Below are 23,769 nucleotides of genomic sequence, written 5' to 3'. Positions count from 1 at the left end.
AGGTTTTTTTCTTGTAGTATCCTTATCTGGCTTTGTTATCAGGGTAATGCTGGCCTCATAAAATGAGTTTGGGAGTGTTCCCTCTTCCATTTTTTTGTAGTTTGAGAAGGATTGGCATTCATTCTTCTTTAAATGTTTGGTAGAATTCACCACTGGAACCATCTGGTCCTGGGCTTTTCTGTGTTGGGAGGTTTTTGATTACTGATTTAATCTCCTTACTCATTATTGGTCTATTCAGATTTTCTTTCTTCATGATTTAGCCTTGGTAAGTCGTATGTTTCTAGGAATTTATCCATTTCTTCTAGGTTATCCAATTTGTTGGCATATAATTGTTCTTAGTAGTCTCTTATGATCCAGTGTATTTGTTTGGCATCAGTTTTGATGTCTCTCTTTTATTTCTGATTTTATTTATTTGAGTCTTCTCTCTTTTCTTCTTAGTCTAGCTAAAGGTTTGTCAATTTTGTTAATCTTTTCAAAAAAACCAACTCTTAGTTTCATTGATTTTTTTCTATTTTCTATTTCATTTATTTATGCTCTAATCTTTATTATTTACCACTTTCTGCTAAATTTGAGCATAGTTTTTTCTTCTTTTTTTAATTCCTTGAGGTGTAAAGTTAGGTTGTTTATTTGAGATCTTTTCTTTTTCTTAATGTAGGCATTAATTGCTATAAACTAGTTCCTTCTTAGAACTATTTTTGCTGCATCCCATTAGTTTGATATGTTGTATTTTCATTTTCTTTTGTCTCAAAATACTTTCTGATTTCCCTTTTGATTTCTTCTTTGACCCATTGGTTGTTCAGGAGTGTATTGTTTAATTTCCATGCATTTGTGAATTTTTTAGTTTTCCTTCTGTTATTTATTTCTAGTTTCATACCATTGTGGTTGGAAAAGGTACTTGATACAACTTCAGTCTTATGAAATTTGTTAAGGCTTGCTTTCTGGCCCAACATATGATCTGGAGAATGTTCCATGTGTGCTTGAGAAGAATATGTTTTATGGTGCTATTGGATGAAATGTTCTGTATGTCTGTTAGGTCCATTTGGTCTATAGTATTATTCAGATCCACTATGTCTTTATTAATTTTCTGTCTGGATGATCTATGCATTGTTGAAAGTGGGGTGTTGTAGTCCCCTACTGTTATTTATCGCCATCAATTACTCCTTTCAGGTCAGTTAATATTTGCTTTAAATATTTAGGTGCTCGAATGTTGAGTCCCTATATATTTACAATTGTTTTCTCCTGTTGAGGAATTGATCCCTTTATCACTATATAGTGACCTTCTTTGTCTTTTGTGATTGATTTTGATGAAAATCTATTTTATCTGATATAAGTATAACCATTCCTGCTTTTTTGGTTGCCATTTGCATGGAATATCTTTTTCCATCCCTTCATTTTCAGCTAAACACACTTTCAGTGTGTTTTTAAGCTAAAGTGAGTTTCTTGTAGGTAGCATATTGTTGGATGTTGTCGTTTTGGTTTTTTTTTTTTTTATCCATTCAGCCACTCTGTGTCTTTGATGGGAGAATTTAGTCCATTTACATTTAAAGTAATATTGATAGATAAGGACTTACCATTCCCATTTTGTTAATTGTTTTCTGAGTTTTTACTTCCTTTATTCTTTTCTTCCTCTCTAGCTGTCTTCCTTTTTGATTTTTTTTTTTGTAGTGGTATGCTTTAATTCCTTCTATTTATTTTTTATGTATGTACTAAAGATTTTTTTCTTTGTGGTTACCATGTGGCTTACATAAAACTTCTTTTAGATATAAGTCTGTTTTAAGCTAACAACTTAAGTTCAATCACATAGAAAAAACTCTAAACTTTTACTTCTACTTCCCCCACATTTTATGCTATTGATTTCACACTTTGTCTTTTTATATTGTACATCTGTTAACAAATTGTTTTAGCTATAGTTATTTTTAATATATTTTTAACTTTTATAATAGAGATAATAGTGATTTACGCACCACCATTACAATATTAGAGTATTCTGAATTTGACTATATTTTTACCACCTATTGAAGGACATCTTAGTTGCTTCCAAGTTTTCACTATTATGAATAAAGCTTCTATAACCATTCATGTGCAGGTTTTTTGTTGACATTAGCTTTCAGCTCATTAGGGGAAATACCAAGGAGTGAAACTGCTGGATCATATGGCAAGAATATTTTTAGTTTTGTGAGAAACTGCTAAACTGTCTTCCAAAATGGCTCTACTATTTTCCATTCTTACCAGCAATGAATGAGAATTCCTGTTGCTGCACATCCTCACTAGCATTGGGTGTTGTTGGTGTTTTAGATTTTAGCCATTCTAATAGGTGTGTAGTGGTATCTCATTTTAATTTGCATTTCTCTAATGAAATATGATGTCGAGCATCTTTTTCTATGCTCATTTGCCATCTGTATGTCTTCTTTGGTAAGGTTTCTGTTTAAATCTTTTGCTCATTGTATAATGGGGTTGCTTCTTTTGTTATTGTTGAGTTTTAAGAATTATTGGTATATTTTGGGTACCAGTCCTTTATCTGATATGTGTTTTGCAAATATTTTTTCCCACAGTGTGGCTTGCCTTTTCATTCTCTTAACAGTGTCTTTCGCAGAGCAATTTTTTCTTTAATGGGTTGTGTTTTTGGTATTTTGTTTAAAAAGTTATCGCCAAACTAAGGGTCACTTAGATTTTCTCTTATGATACCTTCTAAGAGTTCTGTAATTTGGGGTTTTACATTTAGATTTTTCATCCATTTTGAGTTAATTTTTGTGAAAGGTTTAAGGTCTGTGTCCAGATTCAGTTTTTTGCATGTGGATGTCCAGTTGTTCCAGCACCATTTCTTGAAAAAACTATCCTCATTGTTTTTTTTTTTTTTTACTTTCTAGTGTCCCCCTTCTACTAGTATGGAAATTATTTACTGTTTGTAGTCTTTTAGTGGTTGTCCTAAAAAGAATAGAATTCTTATGTAACTGTCCTCCATGTTTGTAATCTCTCTGTGCTGCAGTTTGGCTAACTTATTCTGTTTTATCCTTCAGTTCACTAATTTTTTCTTCACCTGTTTCAGTCTGCTATTAAACCTATCCATTATGTTTCCATTGGGGTTATTGTATTTTTTGTTTCAAGTAGTTCTTTTTTTTTCAAATCAGCAAGGTCACATTTTATGGTTTCTGTTTCCTACAAACTTCTGTGATAGTCAAAGTGTTTAACAATTCATATAGCATGGACAGTAATCAATCAGAATGGATACCAGCTGGAATCAGCCACTGTAATTGTATCAATATGTACTATTGAATATCAACCTACTTATGTATATTTTTAAGCATATCTTTTATTTCTTTAAACTTTGAATACATAGGTATTTTATAGCCAGCTTTTGAAAATTCTGGTATCTGCATCTTGAGAATCTGTTTCTGCTATCTGTTGTTTCTGCTGATTCTCACTTATGGTGCCTTGTTTCCTACTGTGCTTGATTTTTTTTTATGTTTACTACTAATGATTCTTGAGAAATTATTTATGGAAATATTTTGAAGCCTACAATGAAGGTACCTTCCCCCAGAGAGGATTTACATTTGTTTCTTCAGATGTTTGGGATCAATGTAAACTAAATTCATAGATTGGAGCCTTTTGGCCTCCCATATAGTGTAATTTGGGGCTGTAAATACATGAGAGTCTGTTTGTGTTACACCTCAGAGATTGGTTATCCCCACCCCATTTTTCTGCATTCTTCTCAGAACCAAGGTAACTTTCTTTGCAGTCCCCTGGCAATATGGGTAGGACTGGGTCTCCTGCTGGTTTGCACTTAGCCTAAGAGTGTGATCTCTTGGACCTTGAAGTCTGTTTCCCTATCCTAGTGAAGTCCATTAAAACTAAAGTTAACATTTGCCTAGATTTACAAATGTCCACCAGAAAAAAACGTGGCTTTAATTCTCTACTTACTTCTCTGGGACCTCTCTTTTTCTTAGATTTTGCTTGGTAATTGCTGTACTATCTTGTCAGTTGCTTTTGGAATTTAAATAAGTGTTATCCAACTTTTTGTTTGTTTTCAGTAGGAGGGTTGGTCTGACATATATAATGTACCCTATTTTCAAAAGCAGAACTCCTTGTTTCTTTAGCATTTTAAGAGAACAGTCCTTTAAAGATTTTTCTTAGATTCATGTCTTTTCATTATGAGTATCTCTCAGCTATTGTTAATGATATTAGTAAAATATGGTAAGGTCTTCCTTATAGCTTTTATAAAAGAGAACCAATATTTCTTTTTTTCAGGCTAAAGAGGCAGTGACAGAAGCTGAACAACGTGATCCTGCAAATATTTTCACTCAATTTTATATATTCAAGATTGCAGTCTTAGAGGGCAACTCTGACAGAGGTATAAATGTTATTTATGAGTTATATTTAACTGTTAACACAAAGAATAAATAATCCTCTTTGACCATAATAGAAAAAAACATTGTTTTTAGAACAATGGAATTGAATATATAGTCTATCTTTCCTATGTAAAGATGATAAAACCATGCAAAAAGAAACTATGGAAGGTTATATAACAATAAAAGAACAAGGGCTACCTGTTGAAGGAGTAGCAACTAGGCAGATGTGGGACAAGAATTGGGAGGAAAGTCTTGTCACTATATGCTTTTTTGTACTTTCTGTCATTTGAACCAACCTATTCAAAAATTAAGTTTAAAAAGCTGTGGGGCAGGGGGAGGTTATACTGCAAGTCCGTATCAGTTAAGAATTGTCTGTAGAGAATGGAAGTCTCCAGGGTACCTTTTGACTGTCCTCACTTATTTGGAAGGGGGTTGGTGAGAGATTTGGCCATGAAATGGAGTTTCTGTCCACAAAGTTTACAGTTTTGGAATTGCTTACATGAACCTCATCCCATTAATGCTGTGTCCTTTCCATTAAGTTAAGCAAAGTTTCCTAGCTGGTGTGTCTGCCCCAACATGTATCTTGACTTAGTTACAGATATGCCCATGCTGTGATATTATTCCTGTTCAGCCGTCAGGGTAGCTGGGCAAATCCTGGAGCAATTTGAACTCCAGACTGGTTGCCCTTTGTGAAAGGCACAAGTTGAGAAATTGAGAAGCTTGAATTAATGAATTCAAACAGAATTTATACTAATCCAATTAAGCAACTCTTTCTGGTGTTCTGAGCATCCAATTTCCAACGTGTGTTGGGGGGGAGTTTCCCCCAACACCAACAAGCAATTCTTGGACACCAAGGTGTCCAAGAATTCAACTCAGTTCTGACACTATCTACCCAGAGACAAGGTATGTAGGAAGGGGCACAGAGGTTTCATGTCCTCTCCAGGCACATCACTCTCCCTGCATCTCCACATGTTCACCAACCTGGAAGCTCTCCAATTGGGTTTTTATGGAGGCTTCATGACATAGGCGTGATTGATTAAATCATTGTCCATTGACAACTGATTCAACCTCCAGCCCCTCACTCCTCCATGGAGGTTGTGGGGGAGGGGGGTTGTTTGGAGACAGGACATGGGACTGAAAGTTTCAATCCTCTGATCACATGGTTGGCTCCATTGGCAACAAGCCCTCATCTTTAGATGGGGTCCAAAAGTCACCTCATTAACATAAGAAAAGACCTTAATGGCTCTTTGCACTTAGGAAGTTCCAAGGGTTTTAGGAGCTCTGTGCCAGAAACAGGAATGAAAACCAAATATATATTTCTTATTATAAATCACAATATCACAGCAACTATTTATGAATACCTACTGTGTGCAATGGGCTTTGTTATTCACTCTGTAAGAAAAAGAAAGATGGTTTATCCTGCATTGAAAAAGAAATGTTCAGGATAGTAAAGTATACCCATATGTTAATTAAGGAGTAGCAAATTGGAGTCAGCTCTTTATCAAGGTTAATATTGCTGTCATATCCATCATCAGTGTTTTCATTAGAGACTTCTGGACATTTGTTTTACTTAATACATTATGTTGAAAGATAAAAGAACTTGAAACTTTTTGCCAGCAGAAATGGCAAAAAAATAGCTTTCCTTTTCTTTTAACATTCTATTAAAATAAAATTATTTTACTTTTTAAACATAACATCAGCTCAATCTTTTTATTTCTTCCCCAATTATCTGTGACCATTTTTTAAAGTCATGTTTATTGAAGATGCATATAATGAAATTTGCTCTTGCTAATGTATGATTCTATGAGGTTTATTTATATTAATAATTCTATGAGTTTTGACAAATGCATATAGTCATGTAACCACCACCACAATCAAGTTATAGAACAAAAAATTACCTCAAGCCTCTTTGTTGTCACTCCTTCCCATCACTTCCAGACCTGGAAACTACTGATCTTATTTCTATCTCTGTAGTTTTTCCTTTTCCAGAATGTCATATAAATGGAATCATATAGTATGAAGCTTTTTCAGCCTGCCTTCTTTTACTTAGCATAATGCATTCGAAACTCATTCATGCTGTTGTGTGTTTCCATAGTTTGTTCTTTTTTGTTGCTGAGTAGTATTCCATAGGATGGATGGACCACAGTCTGTTTACCCATTCACCAGTTGAAGGATATTTGGATGGTTTTCAGTTTGGGTGATTTTGAATAAAGGTATAAACATCTATTTACAGATTTTGTGTGATGATAAGATTTCACTGCTCTAGGGTAAATATCTAGGAGTGCAATTGCTGCGTTGTATGGTAAGTATATGTTTAACTTTATTAGAAACTGCCAAACTGTTTTCCAAAGTGGGTATACAATTTTACATTCTACCAAGCTATGTATGAGAGTTCCAGTTGATCTACATCCTCACCAGCACTTGGAATTATCCATTTAAAAAAATTTTTAGCCATTCTAATAGTTGAATAGTGGTATCTTACTGTGGTTTTAATTAGCATTTCCGTAATGTCTAATATTTGGCATCCATATATCTTCTTTGGTGGAGTATTTGTACAAATCTTTTGTCCAGTTTTCTATAGGAAACTTTGTCTTCTTCTTATTGAGTTTTGAAAGTTCTTTATATATTCTAGACACAAGTTATTTATCAGATATGTATTTTACAAATTTTTTCTTATCAGTATCTTTCATGAGAAGTTTGACAAAGTCTAATTTATCTTTTTTCGTCTTTTATTGACTGTGCTTTTGGTATTATATCTAAGAAATCTTAGCCTAATCCAAGATCACAAAAAATTTCTCCTGTTTTCTTCTAGAAATTTTACAAGTTTAGGTTTAGGGTTAGTTCTGTGATCCATTTTGCCTTAATTTTTGTATTTGATTTAAGGTATGAACTGAAGTTCATTTTTTTGCACATGGCTATCCAGTCATTCCAGCATCATTTATTTAAAAAACTGTCCTTTCTCATCTGAATTGCCTTTGCATCTTTATTGAAAATAAGTTGTCATGTGTGAGTGGGTCACTTCCTGGACTCTTCATTCTGTTACACTGATCTATTCATGTATCTTTACATCATTCCCATACTGTCCTGATTAGTGTCACTATGTAATAAATTTGGAATCATGTAGTGTTAGTCCTGCGATTTTGTTCTTCTCTTTCAAATTTTGGCCATTCTAAGTCCTTTGTATATCTCTATGAATTTTAGAATCAGTTTTTCAATTTCTACAAAAGTGAATATTGGTTGGGATTACATTGAATCTATAGGTCAATTTGGAGAGAATTGACATCTTCCAATCCATGAACAAGTTATATACTTCCATTTATTTAGGTCTTTTATTTCTCTCAGCGGTCTTTTCTATTTTTCAGTGTACAGGTCTTGTGCATCTTTTGTCAGACTTATCCTTAAGTATACTATATTTTATGCTATTTTAAATGGCATTTAGAAAAACTTCAGTCTCTGATTGCCTATTGCTAGTATGTAGAAATACAATGATTTTTGTACATTGACCTTGTATTCTACAAACTTGCTAAACTCACTGATTAGTTCCAGTAGCTTTCTTGTAGATTCCATCAGATTTTCTACATAGATGATCATGTTGTCTGTGAATAAATCAATTTTACTTCTTCCTGTCCAATCAGGGTGCAATTCATTTTTTTGGTCTATTGTACTTGTTAGAATCTCCAGTACAATGTTGAGTAAAATTGATGATAGCCGGGGCCGGCCCGTGGCTTAGTGGTTAAGTGCGCGTGCTCCGCTACTTGCGGCCTGGGTTCAGATCCCGGGCGCGCACCGACGCACCGCTTCTCCGGCCACACTGAGGCGGTGTCCCACATACAGCAACTAGAAGGGTGTGCAACTATGACATACAACTATCTACTGGGGCTTTGGGGAAAAAAAGGAGGAGGACTGGCAATAGATGTTAGCTCAGAGCCAGTCTTCCTCAGCAAAAAGAGGAGGATTAGCATGGATCTTAGCTCAAGGCTGATCTTTCTCACAAAAAAAAAAAAAATTGATGATAGCGGACATCCTTGGCTTTTTCCTGATTTTAGAGGGAAAGTATTTCATCTTTAAGCATTAAATATGATGTTAGCTCTAGGTTTTTCATAGATACATTTTATCAAGTTGAGGAGGTTCCCTTCTATTTCCAATTTTCTGTTTTTTTTTTTCTCAGAGATGGATGTTGAATTTGGTCATTTGGTTTTTCTGCATCTATTGAAATGATCAATTTTTTTAAAAGTTTGTTAATATGGTCAGTTACATTGATTTTCAACTGTTAAACCAATGCTGTGTTCCTGGGATAAGCTCCAGTTGGTCGTGATCTATTCTCCTTTTTATATAATGTTAGTTTGATTTGCTGACAGTTTGTTTAAGAATATTTGTACCTGTGTCCATGAGTGATACTGGTCTGTAGTTTTCTTTTCCTGTAATGTTTTTGGTTTTGCCATCAGGGTAATACTGACTTCATAGAATGAGTTGGGAAATATACCCTCCTTTTCAGTTTTCTAGAAGAGTTTGTATTGCTCAATTCGTATTATTTCTTCCTTAAATGTTTGATAGAGCTCACCAGTGAAGCCATCTGGGGCTGGAGTTTTCTGTATGGGAAGGTTTTTAATTATAAACTCAATTTCTTTAATAGATATAGGGCTATTCAAGTTATCTATTATTTCCTGATTGAGCTTTGGTAGTTTGTGTCTTTCAAGAAATTTGCCTGTTTCCTATAAGTTGTTGAAATTATTAGGCTAAAGTCATTCATTATATCCCCCATATTATCCTTTTAACATCTGTAAAATCTATAGAGATGTCACCTTTCTCATTCCTGGTATTTGTAATTTATGTCTTCTCTCATTTTCTCCTTGTCAGAGTGGCTAGAAGTTGATCAATTTTATTGATCTCAAACAATCAGCTTTTGGTTGGTTTCATTAATTTTTCTCTATTGTTTTTTCTGTTTTCTATTTCATTTTTTTTTCTTTTCTTTTTTTTTTTTTTGGTAAGGAAGACTAGCCCTGACCTAACATCTGTTGCCAATCCTCTTCTTTTTGCTGAGGAAGATTGGCCCTGGGCTAACATCCATGCCCATCTTCGTCTATATGTGGGACGCCTGCCACAGCATGGCTTGATAAGCAGTGTGTAGGTCCATGCCTGGGATCCGAACACATGAACCCTGGGCCACCAAAGCAGAATGCACAAACTTAACCACCACGCCACTGGCCCGGCCCCTCTATTTCATTTATTTATGTTTTGATCTTTATCATGTCCATTCTTCTGCTTACTTTGAGTTTCATTTGCTCTTTTTTTTCCAGTTTCCAAAGGTGAAAGCTAAGGTCATTGATTTAAGACCTTTATTCTGGTCTAATATAAACAGTTAATGCTATAAATTAACCTTCTAAGTACTGCTCTAGTGACGATCCACAAATCTTGATATGTTGTGTTTTCATTTTAATTCAGTTCAAAATACTTTCCAATATGACTTTTGATTCCTTTTTAAACCCATGGATTATTTAGAAGTGTGTTATTTATTTTCCAAATATTTTCAGATTTCCAGGGAACTTTCTTTTATTAATTTTTAATTTAATTCAATTGTAGTCGAAGATCATAACTTTGTATGCTTTGAATCCTTTTAAATATGTTGAAGCTTGTTATATGGCCCAGAATATTTTGGTAAATGTTCCATGTGCACTTGAGAAGAATGTATATTTTTGCTGGTGTTGGGTCAAGTGTTCTATAAAGGGCAGTCAGGTCAAGTTGATTAATCGTGTTCAGTGTACTACATCTTTGCTGATTCTCTGTGTACTTGTTCTATCAATTATTGAGTGAGGATATTGAAATCTTTGACTATAATTGTGGATTTGTTCATTTCTCCTGCAGTTCTATCAGTTTTTGCTTCTTGTATTTTGAAATTTTGTTACTGGGTGTATATGCATTTAAGATTGTTACTCATATATATTTAACTTCTCATAGTCTACCATTAAAACATATAATGGAATATAATACCATCATTCATATTTTTCCTTCATCCTGTATTATATTCCATTTAATGGATGTACCAAGATGTATGTAGCCCACCCATTATTGACGGAATTTAGGTTGGTTCCATATTTTACTCTTACAAAAATTGCTGGATGAACATATTTGTATGTTTTTTATCACTTTTGCAAATATATTCATAGGATAAATTCACAGAGGTGAATTGCATAGTTGGGCATTTTTCTGACATTCAAGTCCTCCCTGACAGTTGAGCAACTTATGAAAATTAACTAAGATTTTAAAGATATTAGTGCTCTTAAAATGAGTTCCAAAGTCATTGTAGTATAATTAACCATAGATAGCTATTATCTTTGATAAGAGTATCTCATTTTTTGAATTGTTTCCTTATTTTTCAGCTTTGCAGGCAATTACTACTTTAGAGAATTTATTAACAGCTGAAGAGCCAGAAGAGAATAACCTACTTACAGATAGAGGTTCAACTGTCATGCTCCTCAGTTTAGCTGCCCAGTTTGCTCTAGAGGTAATTCTTGTGTATCCATCTACAGAGATTTTTTTCATCTCTTTTACATTTTGAGAGACAGTTAATAGAATTATCATCAGTTGGGCACAGGAGAGGCCTTCCTTTATTCTGTGTTGCCTCATATTTTCACACCAAGCTTGGTTGCAGAATTGCTTTATTTCTCTTCATTTCTTTATTATGTAAAGTAAATGAAACAAAATGAGGTAACAGATTTGTGCTTAAAACTACAGAAAAAATAAGCATAACAAAACATTAATTTTTAAAAGAAACTCCAGATTTAAAATGCTATACCATGCAAACAAATAGTTATTTGCAAACTTATCTTTCTCATCAATTTGAAAAAAACAGTTTAAATCTCTGTAGACCTTTTTAGTTTGTAACCACAAAACAACTTTAGTTCAGAAGTAATAAATACCTGCACCCCTGTGTTTCACTGGTTTTAGTAATATATAGGATTAGGAAAAGCATTGTGGCAACTGTGGAGCTCTTGGAGTGGGTGATAGACTGGGTTTGCCTACTGGCTCTGCCACTTAAGTGCTTAACTTCTTTGAATCTTAATTTCATCATTTGCAAAATAAAGATAATACCTACCTCCAGGATTGTTGTGAAAATTAACTGAGAAGATGGCTGAAAATGTGATTTGTAATCTATGAAGCGTGATCTACAAGTTATAGTCTTTCTGTTTCTTATTAACATATATACAATCTGGTCACAGCTATCTCTTCTACTTTATCTCATATTACTCCCCTGTATCATCATCATAGTAGTATAAGCCACCATTACATTAGGCCCAAGATCTAGAATGGTGGAGACATAAGCCTTCCATCACTCCAACCAAATAGAGTGTATCTCAAACAGCCCAATCACGTTCCTTTTCCATATCTTGTTTATACCATCCCATCCTTTAAAAAATGTTCTTACTTATTTAAATGCTACCATTTTCAAAGCCCAGCCTAAGGTTTCCCTCCACTGTAGAGACTTCCCAAATAAATTCTAGTCCTCAGTGCTTTCTTCCTTTTGTATTTTTTGTGGGGAAGATTGGCCCTGAGCTAACATCCGTTGCCAGTCCTCCTCTTTTTGCTTGAGGAAGATTGGCCCCGAGCTAACATCTGTGCCAGTCTTCCTCCATTTTGTATGTGGGATGCTGCCACAGCATGGCCCAATGAGCAGTGTGCAGGTCCACGCCAGGGATCCAAACGCATGAACCCTGGGACACTGAAGTGGAGCATGCAAACCCAACCACTACGCCACTGGGCCGGCCCCCTCAGTGCTGTCTTCTTACTCTAGATTTCAGTAATTTTTAACGTGGATGCTAGTTAATTTGGTCTTTATAATCTATACTACCTTATATTGCTAATGCATGGCTTGTCTGTCCAAATTGACTTGTGAGATTCTCGAGGACCATATTTTTAGCACCTGGCCTAATATCTTGCCCAAAGTAGTTGCTAAATGCAGTTTGAATGATATGTATTTTTATGTTAATGAGTAGGGTAATAGAACTTCTGGAGGAAGAAAAATATTTGGCAGATGCAGATACAGGATGTGTTTGTACACGATGGTAAGGAGGAGGAAATGAGAGAAATTTGGTAGTGGAGAACCCAAAGGCAAATATCTTTTTAAACGGAAGTTTGTAAATTTACATTTGATATGGAAAGCAGAAGAAAGCCAGTGGAAGAATTGTGGAACTATATTTCTGAAAAGGAAAATGGTTTTAATAGAAGAGAAAGAATCAGAAAAAAAAGTCTCAAGTAGTTTGAATTAGAAGTTGGAAGGAAGGATGGATGAGCCAAACCCAGGAAATTGAATATATACCTACAAAAGAACAAGTGTAGAATCGAGTTTTCACTCACTACAATTGCTTTACAAAAGGCATTTCAAGTTCTAGTGAGAATATCACTCATTCAGCAAATACTGATTGAGCACCTATTGTGTGCCAGGCACTGTTCTAGGCTCTTGGAATAAATAAGTAAACCAAACCATCATATGCCTTCTTGGAGCTTACTTTCAAGCAGGAGGAGAGGAGATGATAAACAATATGGATAATAAGTAAGCAAATTGTATACAGTCATGCACCACATAACAACATTTTGGTAAACGACAGACCACATATGTAACAGTGGTCCCATAAGATTAGTACCATATAGGGGCTGGCCCTGTGGCGTAGTGGTTAAGTGCGTGTGCGCTCAGCTGCTGGCGACCCGGGTTCGAATCCCGGGTGCGCACCGACGCACCGCTTGTCAAGCCATGCTGTGGCAGTGTCCAATATAAAGTGGAGGAAGATGGGCACGGATGTTAGCTCAGGGCCAGTCTTCCTCAACAAAAAGAGGAGGATTGGCCTGGATGTTAGCTCAGGGCTGATCTTCCTCACAAAAAAAAAAAAAAAAAGATTAGTACCATATAGCCTAGGGGTGTAATAGGCTGTACCATCTAGGTTTGTGTAAGTACACTCTATGATATTTGCAGAGCGATGAAATCGCCTAACGATGCATTTCTCAGAATGTATCCCTGTCATTAAGTGATATGTGACTGTAATGTGTTAGAAGTTGATAGGTGATATGGAAAATAATAGAGCAAGATAAAAAGGATCAGAAGTGGGAATGGGCTGGGATTGGTGTGAGTTACTATTTTAAACAGGGTGGTGAGGATAGGTCTCATTAAGATGCCGTTTGTGCAAAGACTTGAAATTGATCAGGGAGCCCTGTAGGTATACAGTGGGGGAGTGAAGGGGAAGAGTATTCCAGACAGAGGTAACAGCCGGTACAAAGGTCCTAAGGTAGGTACCAGGAAGAGCAAGGAAGCCAATGTGGCTAGCATAGAGTGAATAAAGTGTGGGACTGGTTAGAGATGAAGTCAGAGAGGTAATGGAGTCTGGATTATGTATATCCTTATAGACCAGTGAAAGGACTTTGACTTTTACTGTGAATGAAATGAGGACATGATTTGACTTTCATTTTAACAGAAATACTCTGGCTGGTGTATTGAGAATAGACCGTAAAAGAGCCACGGTGGAAGAAAGGAGACCTGTTAGGAAGTTTTTGCAGTAATCTAGGGAAAAGATGATGGTGGCTCAGATAAGGGAGATAACAATGGAGGTAAATGATAAATGGTTGCATTCTAGATTTATTTGAACGTAAAACCAACAGGATGTGCTGATAGATTGGATGAAGGGTATGAGAGAAAGAGACTGGGTCATTAAATGGAGTTGCCATCAACTGAACTAGGAAAGGCTGCAAATAGAGCAGGTTTGGGGAGAAAATCAGGAGTTCAGTTTTGGACATGATACATTTGAGATTTCTAATAGACTATACAAATAGAGATCTGAGTAGTCAGTGGGATATATGACTCTGGAGTTTGGAAAAGAGGTCTGGGCTGGAGAGAAAAGTTTAATAAGAGACATTAATATATAGATGGCATATAAACCTATGAGACTGGGTGCAATCACCAAGGGAGTGAGTATATATGGAATAGAGAAGAGGACCAGAAACTGAGCCTAGAGCCCTGAAACATTAATGGTTTGGAGAAAAGAAGAGGAGCCAGCAAAGGAGAATGAAAGGGAGTGACCAGTGAAGTAGGAGAAAACAAGGATAATGTGGTGTCCTGGAAGCCAAATGTGTTTCAAGGAAGAAACAGTGATCAACTATGTTGAATGTTGCTGATAGGTCAAATACAATGAGGACTGAGAATTGGCCATTGGAATGTACAATATGGAGGTCATTGGTGAGCTTGACAAGAGCAGTTTTAGTAGAGTGGTAGGGCAAAAGCCTGATTGGAGTAGGCTCAAGAGAGAATTGAAAGAAAGGAATTGGATACAATAGGTATAGACAACTCTTTAAAGGGGTTTGCTACAAAGGAAAGAAAATAAATTGGGTAGTAGTTGGTGAGAGAAATAGGATCAGGAGGTTTGTTTGTTTGTTTGAGATGGGATGAATGAGAATGTTTAATATGCTGATGGGAATGACCCAGTAAGAGAATAAAAAGCTGACAATGTGAGAGAGAAAAAGGAGAATTGTTAGAGCAATGTCCTTAAGCAGGGAAGAGGTGATGGACACAAGTGTATAGATTTAGGGATTGACTTTAGGAAGGAACATGGTTAGTTCATCTATGATAGTAGTTGAGAAGGCAGAGTATGTGGTGTGGTTCCTGGTGTGTGAGTAGATGTGGTAGTGGGAATCTAGAAGTTCTCTTCCTGACTGCTTCAGTTTTCTCAGTGAAGTAGGAAACAAGGTCATCACCTGAGAGTGAAAATGGGAGAGGAGGTGTTGAGGGGTTGAGAAGAGAGGATAAGGTGTAAACTAATTATCCAGAAATGCAAGAAAGTGAATAACAAGGATAGTGTGGTATGCTGGCCCAGTAGCATTAAGGCCCATTTGAGGAAGTTTTAAAATAAAGCATATAGTTGTCTGGGTTTTTATTCAGCCAGTTTCAGCTGCATGGATGCAGGCACAAAAGTCAGTAGAAAGTTGGATTTAACTAGGCTTGTGGTTTTGCCAGATAAATACAACGAAGCAAAAGAGGGGCAGGAAAATCAGGAAACAAGGGAGTGTTTATACTTAATAATCCCCACGGAATTTAAACTGGGTATGGAGGAGGGTATCAAGAGGATGAAGGACAGTGAAAAATTAGCAGCATCAATGGATTGGAGGTCTTAGTGTAGTTAAACGATTGCTGGAGTACTAGAGGGAGTGAGTTAGAAAGGGAGGAGGTGGGGGTCAGAAAGTAGAATACATGAAACAGAGTAGGGTGCAGGACTAGGGTGAGGGAGTGAGATACCTAAAGAAGCACTCACTCTCAGGGTCATGCAAGTGCAGGATTGGTCCTTGCATGACGCTGAGACTGAGTGCCTCCTTAAATTTTGCACCCTAGGAGTCTCACTTGCATCACCTGGCTCACCCTAGTTCCAACCTTGAGGGAGAGTATGGAAGGGTTGCAGTCATTAGTAATGACAGTGACAGGGTCCAGTGACTGTGCTAGTGAATAGCTAAGGTAGTTGGCAGAGTGGAATTCAAGGAAATAAGAGACTAGGATAGTAGGAGGATCATCTATCTATATAATGAAAATGCCAAAAATTTAAGACAGGAGTAGTTTTTGGAGAAAATAACTGTGAGCAGTAGATAAGTCATCAAGAAGTGGCCTGAGAGCTGGTAGGTCACCGCAACAATGAGGGATAGTGGGTGATATAGTCTGATGACAGGAAATTCAAAGCTGGAGATTTTAAGGAGGAAGAAGGAAAGCTAATCTTAAAACAGCAATAAAGAGCAGAAACGACGCCTACTACTTCTTCAGGTCCAGAGGTAGAAGGGAGATAGAAAAACAGCCAACACTTGAGAGGGCTTCATTGGAAGCAGTATCCTTGGGAAAACCTAGATTTCCATTAGAGAAAGAATGTGGAGGGAACTTTCAGGGAAGAGGTTGCTCATAGAGGAGATTTTACTGATAATAGACTGAAATTCAGAGAGCATAGTGGAAGGGTTGGAGGAGTTGGAGAGAAATGGGAAAAGAGGACAAAAGAAGGGATTTACAGAGCCTTATGGGTATTAGAGTGCTGGAAATAAGAGTGACCTGAAAGTCTAGGGTTCTTTTGGTTACTGCTAATAAACAGCAATAAAGAGCACAATAAGATTAGTCCTAGTGGATTCATAGCAGTGTTGGCAAGGCTATGAGTGTTTGTAGATATGGAGCAGTGGGTTTCTGTGACCAATGTGAACCTGTTCTATTTTTCTCGATGAGTTGTATCTTCCTTCTACCATCTTGGAGTAGCTCTTTTGAAAATACAAAATGAACAAGTTCAGATTTTTTTCTTGTCCTTAATGGACAGGAATATAGATAACACTTTGTAAGTATCACTTTGAGATGTAATTTAACATATTATATTTGTTCTTTTTAGAATGGACAGCAAATTGTGGCAGGAAAAGCTTTGGAATATTTAGCTCAATATTCGGAAGACCCACAACAAGTTCTTACAGCTTTAAGGTAAGTAATCCACACCCTGTGGATGTGAAAGGATTTCCTCTGTTCATCTTACTCTTGGTCTATTAACTTTGCCAAAACAGTGCTGATGGGATCAGGCTGAGTCAATGCCTACTATACCAACTGGGTTTTTTTTTCCAGCTTTATTGAGATAAAATTGATGAATAACATTATGTAAGTTTAAGGTGTACAACCTGATGATTGATGATTTGATACACATATATATTGCAAAATTGTTAGCACAATAAGGTTAGTTAACACATCCATCACCTCACAAAATTACAAGTTTTTTTGTGTGTGGTGAGAACTTTTAAGATTTACTCTCTTAGCAACTTTCAAGTACATAACACAGTGTTGTTAACTATAGTTACCATGCTGTACATTAGATCTCCAGAACTTATTCATCTTATAACTGGAAGTTTATACTCTTTGACCAACATCTCCCCATTCCTTCCACTCTTGGCCCCTGACAACCAATATTCTACTCTGTTTCTATGAATTTGGCTTTTTTTTAAGATTCCATATTTAGGTGAGATAATGCAGTATTTGTCTTTCTATGTCTGACTTATTTCACTTAGCACAATGCCCTCAAGTTCCACCCATGTTGTCGCAAAAGGCGAGATTTCCTTCTTTTATATGTCTGAATAATATTCCATTGTGTGTGTGTGTGTGTGTGTGTGTGTGTGTGTGTGTGTACATACCGCAATTTTTTACCCACTCACACATCGATAGATGCTTAGGTTGTTTCCATGTCTTGGCTATTATGAATAATGCTGCAAGGAATATGGGGGTTCAGATATCTCTTTGAGATAGTGGTTTCCTTTCTTTTAGATATATACCCAGAAGTGAGATTGCTGGATCATATGGTAGTTCTATTTTTAATTTTTGAGAAACCTCTATACCTTTTTCCATAGTGGCTGCACCAATATACATTCCCACCAACAGTGCACAAGGGTTCCCTTTTCTCCACATCCTCACCAACACTTATCTCTTGTCTTTTTGATAATCACCATTCTACCAGGTGTGAAGTGATATCTCTTTGTGGTTTTGATTTGCATTTCCCTGATGATTAGTGATGTGGAGCATCTTTTCATGTATTTGTTGACCATTTGTATGTTTTCTTTGGAAAAATGTCTATTCAAGTTCTCTGCCCATTTTTTAATCAGATTTTCTTTTTTTTTTGCTGTTGAGGTGTATGAGTTCCTTATATATTTTGGATATTAACCCCTTATCAGATATATGGTTTGCAAATATTTTCTCCCATTGTATAGATTGCCTTTTCATTTTGTTGATAGTTTCCTTTGCTGCGCAGAAGGTTTTTGGTTTGATGTGGTCCCATTGTTTTATTTTTGCTTTGCTTGTTTGTGCTTTGGGTGTCATGTCCAAAAAATCATTGTCAAGGAGCTTTTTCCCTGTGTTTTCTTCTAGGATTTTTATGGTTTCAGGTCTTACATTTAAGTCTTTAATCCATTTCGAGTTAATTTTTATGAGTTGTGTAAGATAGGGGTCCAATTTCATTCTTTTGCATGTGAATACGCAGTTTTCCCAGCACCATTTATTGAAAAGACTATCTTTCCCCCGTTGAGTATAATTGGCTCCCTTGTCAAGGATTAGTTGGCCATATATACATGGGTTTATTTCTGGGCTCTCTATTCTATTGCATTGGTCTCTGTAACTACTTTTATGCCAATACCATGCTGTTTTGATTACTATAGCTTTGTATTATAATTTGAAATCAGGAAGTGTGATGCCTACAGCTTTGTTTTTCTTTCTCTAGATTACTTTGGCTATTTGGGGTCTTTTGTGGTTCCATACGAATTTTAGGATTTTCTTTCTATTTCTGTGAAAAATGCCATTGGAAATTTGATAGGGATGCTTAAAGTAAAGAAAGATATCAGTTGAACCTGATCTTCCCCCTTCTCTTTTTCTTTGAAGGAAAATGGTTTATCAAAAGGTAACTTTTACATTCAACAGTGAGGCAGAGGAGGGTGAGGTTAGGACACAATGACTCCTAATGATGTGACTGAGAATATGCCAGTGGGAAAAATTGGGAACCAGAAGGGTTCCATAGTGGTTCTCCTGTTGGTCAACTACACTTGAGGTCACACTTCCGAAGGGAAATAGGGTCACAGAAATAAAAGTATCAGAAGGAGTCTTGAGATACTTGCATACCTTCAGTCAGATAAATATCTAAAATCATTCAGGATAGATGGTATTTTTTTAAAGATTTTTAGGGTTTGAAACTTTACAAATTACCTTACTTTGTCAATTTGTCATTATACTGCCAGAGCCTTTCAAAGAATAGTCATCCTAGTTTATGTGGAACCGAAAAGGTAGTTCCAGGTTCCTTTATAAAGAGAAAAATATAAAGACTTGTACAGCATACCTGATGTTATAGCAGGTGATTTGGGGCAATGGTATAAACTGTGGAACTATTTAAGAATTTGTCATAAGCAACACTTTTGTTTTAAAATTATTTTATTAAATTACACTTCCAAAATTACAAAATTGGTATATTTTCATTGCAACCATGAAAACAATACAAAGATCTACAAAGAAAATAAAGTTAATCTCCTCCTTACCCTCTCTTTTCTCACTTCTGCCTCCTGGGGTAATCAAGGTTAATAACTTGGAATATATTCTTTTACATGTTTTTTCCTAAGTATCACTTTTTATATTACTTTATCATACAGGTGTTTGTTTCGTCTTATTCTTCCAAAAGTTTCTCAAATGCCAGAATCTGAAAACAAGTAAGTTATTTCAGTAGAAATGATGTATACACCATTATAAAGATTATAGTAAATTTCAATATAAACCTTATATCGAGAGATGTATAGTATAGCGGGTAAGATCAATATAGGCTCTGGGGCCACTCTTCCTGGGTTCATATCCTGGCTCTGCCACTTATTAGATGTGTAACTTGGGCTTCTGTTTCCCCATCTGTAAAAAGGGAATAATAATAGTACCTACATTATGGGGTTGCTGTGATGACTTGATGAGTAAATACGTGTAAAACACTTAGAAGAAGAGTGCCAGGCCCCCATACATCGCTTAATGACAGGGCTATGTTCTGAGAAATGTGTCGTTAGGTGATTTTGTCATTGTGCAAACATCATAGAGTGTACTTACACAAACCTAGATGATATAGCCTACTACACATCTAGGTTATATGGTACTAATCTTATGGGACCACCATTGTATATGCAGTCTGTCATCGACCAAAACGTCATTACACGGCATATGACTGTATATAGTCATTGAATTAAATAGTGAAGAAGTCAACATTAGCTAAGTTGAAATTCAAATTAATAAAATTTACTGTAAGAAGTTACTTTATATAAATCAGACTTCTAATATTTATCCCTGAGAAAGCTGCTACTTTTTCTGAAGCACAGTCTTTATTATATAATACTAGACCTTCTCCTGATAAGGTCAGTCTTATAGTATGCTCTACCCTACTTCCTGTAAACTTCCTTACTTGAGTTTGCCAGTATTTCCATATTCATTCCTTGTTTAAGCAAAATGGGATGTTTTCCTCTGTTAAAATTTATATTACTCCTTAAAGAAGCTTGACAAAGGGTCAAGAGACCTGAGTAGTAGTCTTGACATTGTCATTAATTGCCTGACATTGGACAAATTATCCCCCATTTGCAGATCTGCTTCCTCACCTGTAAAATGAAGGGTCTGGGCTGGATAAGTGGTTTTTAAACCATATTCCTCAGAACGCTGGAAATTCTGTGGCTCTAGGCCTTCGCCTACCACTGGTTCAACCAGAGCAGATACATTTTTACCTTTTCTTGTATATTAGACTTATATATAATTTTATTTGAAATGAGGGTTCCAATTCTCCCTCTTCAAAAAAAAAAAGCTTGAAAATTACAGAGATTACTACCTGCTCTCAAATTCTGTGACCCTGTAATAAAAAACCTTATCAGTCATTGAAATCCTTTGTTGAGAGTAGGTGTAGAAGGACAAGAGAGAAAAAATCTGAGGGCACTAGGGATGAGGAATAGTATCCTATAGCGGGGGAAAATGGTGTTGAAATGATAGGTTGGGGCCTTGAACAACAAACTTCACAACTTGCATTTTCTTTGCACAGCTCTCAGGCACAAATAGGGTCTCCTTTTGGTACTTCTCTGTAGTAAAACTTTGGAACAGTAGGAAAACACTCTTTTCTTTATTTTTTAGAAAGAAAGAAATGGATAGACTCCTGACTTGCTTGAATATAGGTAACTATCTCCTTGGTTATTTTCAGTCCTTCATCTTGCCTCTATGCTCTATTAAATCCTCCAAGTACATTGAGCACATTAACTCAAACTTTGTGTTTGAGTTAAGCTTCATGCTTTTATTAACATGTGCCACAGCAGTCTACCTTGGTTTCTGTATTCACAGGCAGGGAAAAGTTTGTCATCACCAGCACTCATCACCAAATGTGATTTCAGCTCTGTTTTTATTCTGATTTGTTTTAAAGACATTTCTCCCCTCCCTTCCTTCCTTCCTTCCTTCTTGCCGCTTGGTCCTAACCTAGTAATTGAACAAATGAAAAAGGATCAAGACAAATAAAAATATTCTGAACCCTGCTAATTTTCATGTCCTCTGAATCAAATTCAGATTGTTTACTCTGTTATTTTGAAGCTGTCCACTTATCTACCCAAGTCTGGGTCATGTCCCCTATCTACTAATAATTCCTCCCTGTCCACTTCATTCAAGCTAACCTCCTAGCTACATTGCATTCCTTTTTCCAACTCCATGCTTTCTTACGTGGTGTCCCTTTTGCCTAACAGGTCTTCCAATTTCCACTGTCCATGTACCTGTTTCCTTATGTCCAAAATACACCAAAAAGTCCATATCTTAGAAATTCTTTTTTTTTTTTTTTTTTGGTAAGGCGGATTGGCCCTGAGCTAACATCTGTGCCAATCTTCCTCTACTTTGTAAATTGGAAGCCACCACAGCATGGCTTAATGAGCAGTGTGTAGGTCCACGCCTGGGATCTGAACCCGTGAACCCCTGGCCAATGAAGCGGAGCGTGTGCACTTAACCACTACGCCACCGCCACCGGGCCAGCCCCCAGAAATTCTATTCCATTTATTGCAGTAGTCCAATTTTATACCTCAAATACCTGTCAACAAGGTGTTAAATGTAGCAAAGTGGTTTAGAAACCAAAGCTTTGCAAAAGAGAAAAACTTTGCTGGTTGACATTCTTTTCTCTCAGAGAGACATGTGGGTATGTAATATATGCTTTCTGATGATGACGGCACGTTCTGGTTCTGTACTGTGCTTGCTGTAGGAGCTCAGTAAATATTATCCCATCCTATAGATAGATACTTTTCCAATTCTCAATCTCCATTTAAGTCTTTTTAATGATTGTTCCTATTCTTTATTTCCTTACACATAAATCATATCTTTCTACCTTGGGTGGTGAATGATTGCTCTAATTAAAACTATAAATCTCTCCAAAGATGTGTTTGTTCCCCAAAGTTTGAGTTAACCACTTCTTGGAGCTTGGTAATGCTTTTTGTCATTTTAATTACTTTTGGTATGCACTCGTGCGCAAACACACAAAAAAGAACTTTCTAAATTCAAACTCATGTTTGACTGTTTTTAAAGTAGAATTAACAACTTTGCTAAAGTATGAAATAAAAGACTTTTACTGTTTGATGCAGCACTTCTGAAACTTGCTCATTCTTTTGATGGAGAAGCCTCAACTTCAGCCTCAAGGACTAATGAAGCTCATTGGTTTCGAAAAATAGGTAAAAGGAAATTCTGTGGCTATGGGAAACATTGTGGGGTGATAGAATCAGACAGATGTGGATTCAAATTCTGGATCTTTGATTTGTAGCTATGGGTACAAGGATAACTTGCTTAATCTCGGTTTCATTATTTATAAAATGGGAATAATTAGACATACTTCATAGGATTATTAAGGGTTTTAAATGAAACAGTGTATGTACCTGGGACATAGCAGGTACTCAAAAAATATTAGTTTTCTTCCCTTTCTATAGAAATGAGAGATTATAATAGTACAGATTAAATAGTATATTTTCATAATTATAATTATATTATTTCAGCTTGGAACTTGGCTGTGCAATGTGACAAAGACCCAGTTACAATGAGAGAGTTTTTCATGCTTTCTTATAAGGTAAGTATCTTCTAATAAATATCTCATGTATGGACCACAGCAAGGTTATGACCATGATGGCTATGGTTATGGGCTAAGTATAGAATGGGATTAGCTTTTAATCTAGGAACTTTTAATATATATCTAAGCAGGAATGACCTAAGGAGAATTTGATCCCTATAAGGTATAATGTGAAAGCATGAGGCAGGTCTCCCCATACCAAAATATGACAAACAACCATCATGAAGCCTAAAGTTCTACCATAAAAAACTTATGCTTTTGCCTTTGAAGGAATTTCAGTCTCCCAGAGTCCTATATTAAAATATAACTATCTTTGTCATCAGTGCCATCGAGTCAATTCCAACTCCTAGCGAGCCTGTGTACAGCAGAGCAGAACCCTGCTCTGTCTTTTTGTGCCATCCTCTCACCTTCTGGCACTATATCAGACAATGCTCCGCTGCCATTCACAGGGTTTTCATGGCCAATATATTTGGAAGTGGGTGGCCAGGTCCCTCTTCCTATTCTGTCTCCGTCTGGAAGCTCCACTGAAACCTGTCCACCATGGGTGACCCTGCCAGTATTTGAAATACTGGTGGCATAGCTCTCAGCATCACAGCAACACATAGCCACCATAGTATAACAACTGACGGATGGGCAGTGTGGTTTCCTGACCAGGAAACAAACCTGGCCCGTAGCAAAGAGAGTGCCGAATCTCGACCACTAGACCACCAGGGCTGGCTATAACTATCTTTAGGAGGAGAATACTCTAAGAACTTGTCAATTACCAAAACATTAGGAAGGGTTATGGGTATAAGTCAATAGGAATATAGAATAGG

General features: G+C 36.4%; 1 protein-coding gene across 5 annotated transcripts in view; it reads left to right on the top strand.

The window, feature by feature from the left end:
* TEX11 (testis expressed 11) overlaps nucleotides 1-23,769 on the top strand; it is a 353,243-nt gene that overhangs the window by 245,280 nt on the left and 84,194 nt on the right. For all 5 annotated transcript variants that reach the window (XM_058536116.1, XM_058536115.1, XM_058536118.1 and 2 more), the window contains 7 exons: nucleotides 4,246-4,348; nucleotides 10,724-10,848; nucleotides 16,733-16,818; nucleotides 19,509-19,565; nucleotides 21,004-21,044; nucleotides 22,479-22,565; nucleotides 22,884-22,954. In XM_058536116.1, the coding sequence (XP_058392099.1) occupies nucleotides 4,246-4,348; nucleotides 10,724-10,848; nucleotides 16,733-16,818; nucleotides 19,509-19,565; nucleotides 21,004-21,044; nucleotides 22,479-22,565; nucleotides 22,884-22,954 (570 nt within the window). The remainder of the gene's footprint in view (nucleotides 1-4,245; nucleotides 4,349-10,723; nucleotides 10,849-16,732; nucleotides 16,819-19,508; nucleotides 19,566-21,003; nucleotides 21,045-22,478; nucleotides 22,566-22,883; nucleotides 22,955-23,769) is intronic.

Source organism: Diceros bicornis, chromosome X (assembly GCF_020826845.1).
Source record: "Diceros bicornis minor isolate mBicDic1 chromosome X, mDicBic1.mat.cur, whole genome shotgun sequence".
NCBI lineage: Eukaryota > Metazoa > Chordata > Mammalia > Perissodactyla > Rhinocerotidae > Diceros > Diceros bicornis.
This window is presented reverse-complemented; position numbering and strand designations above follow the sequence as displayed.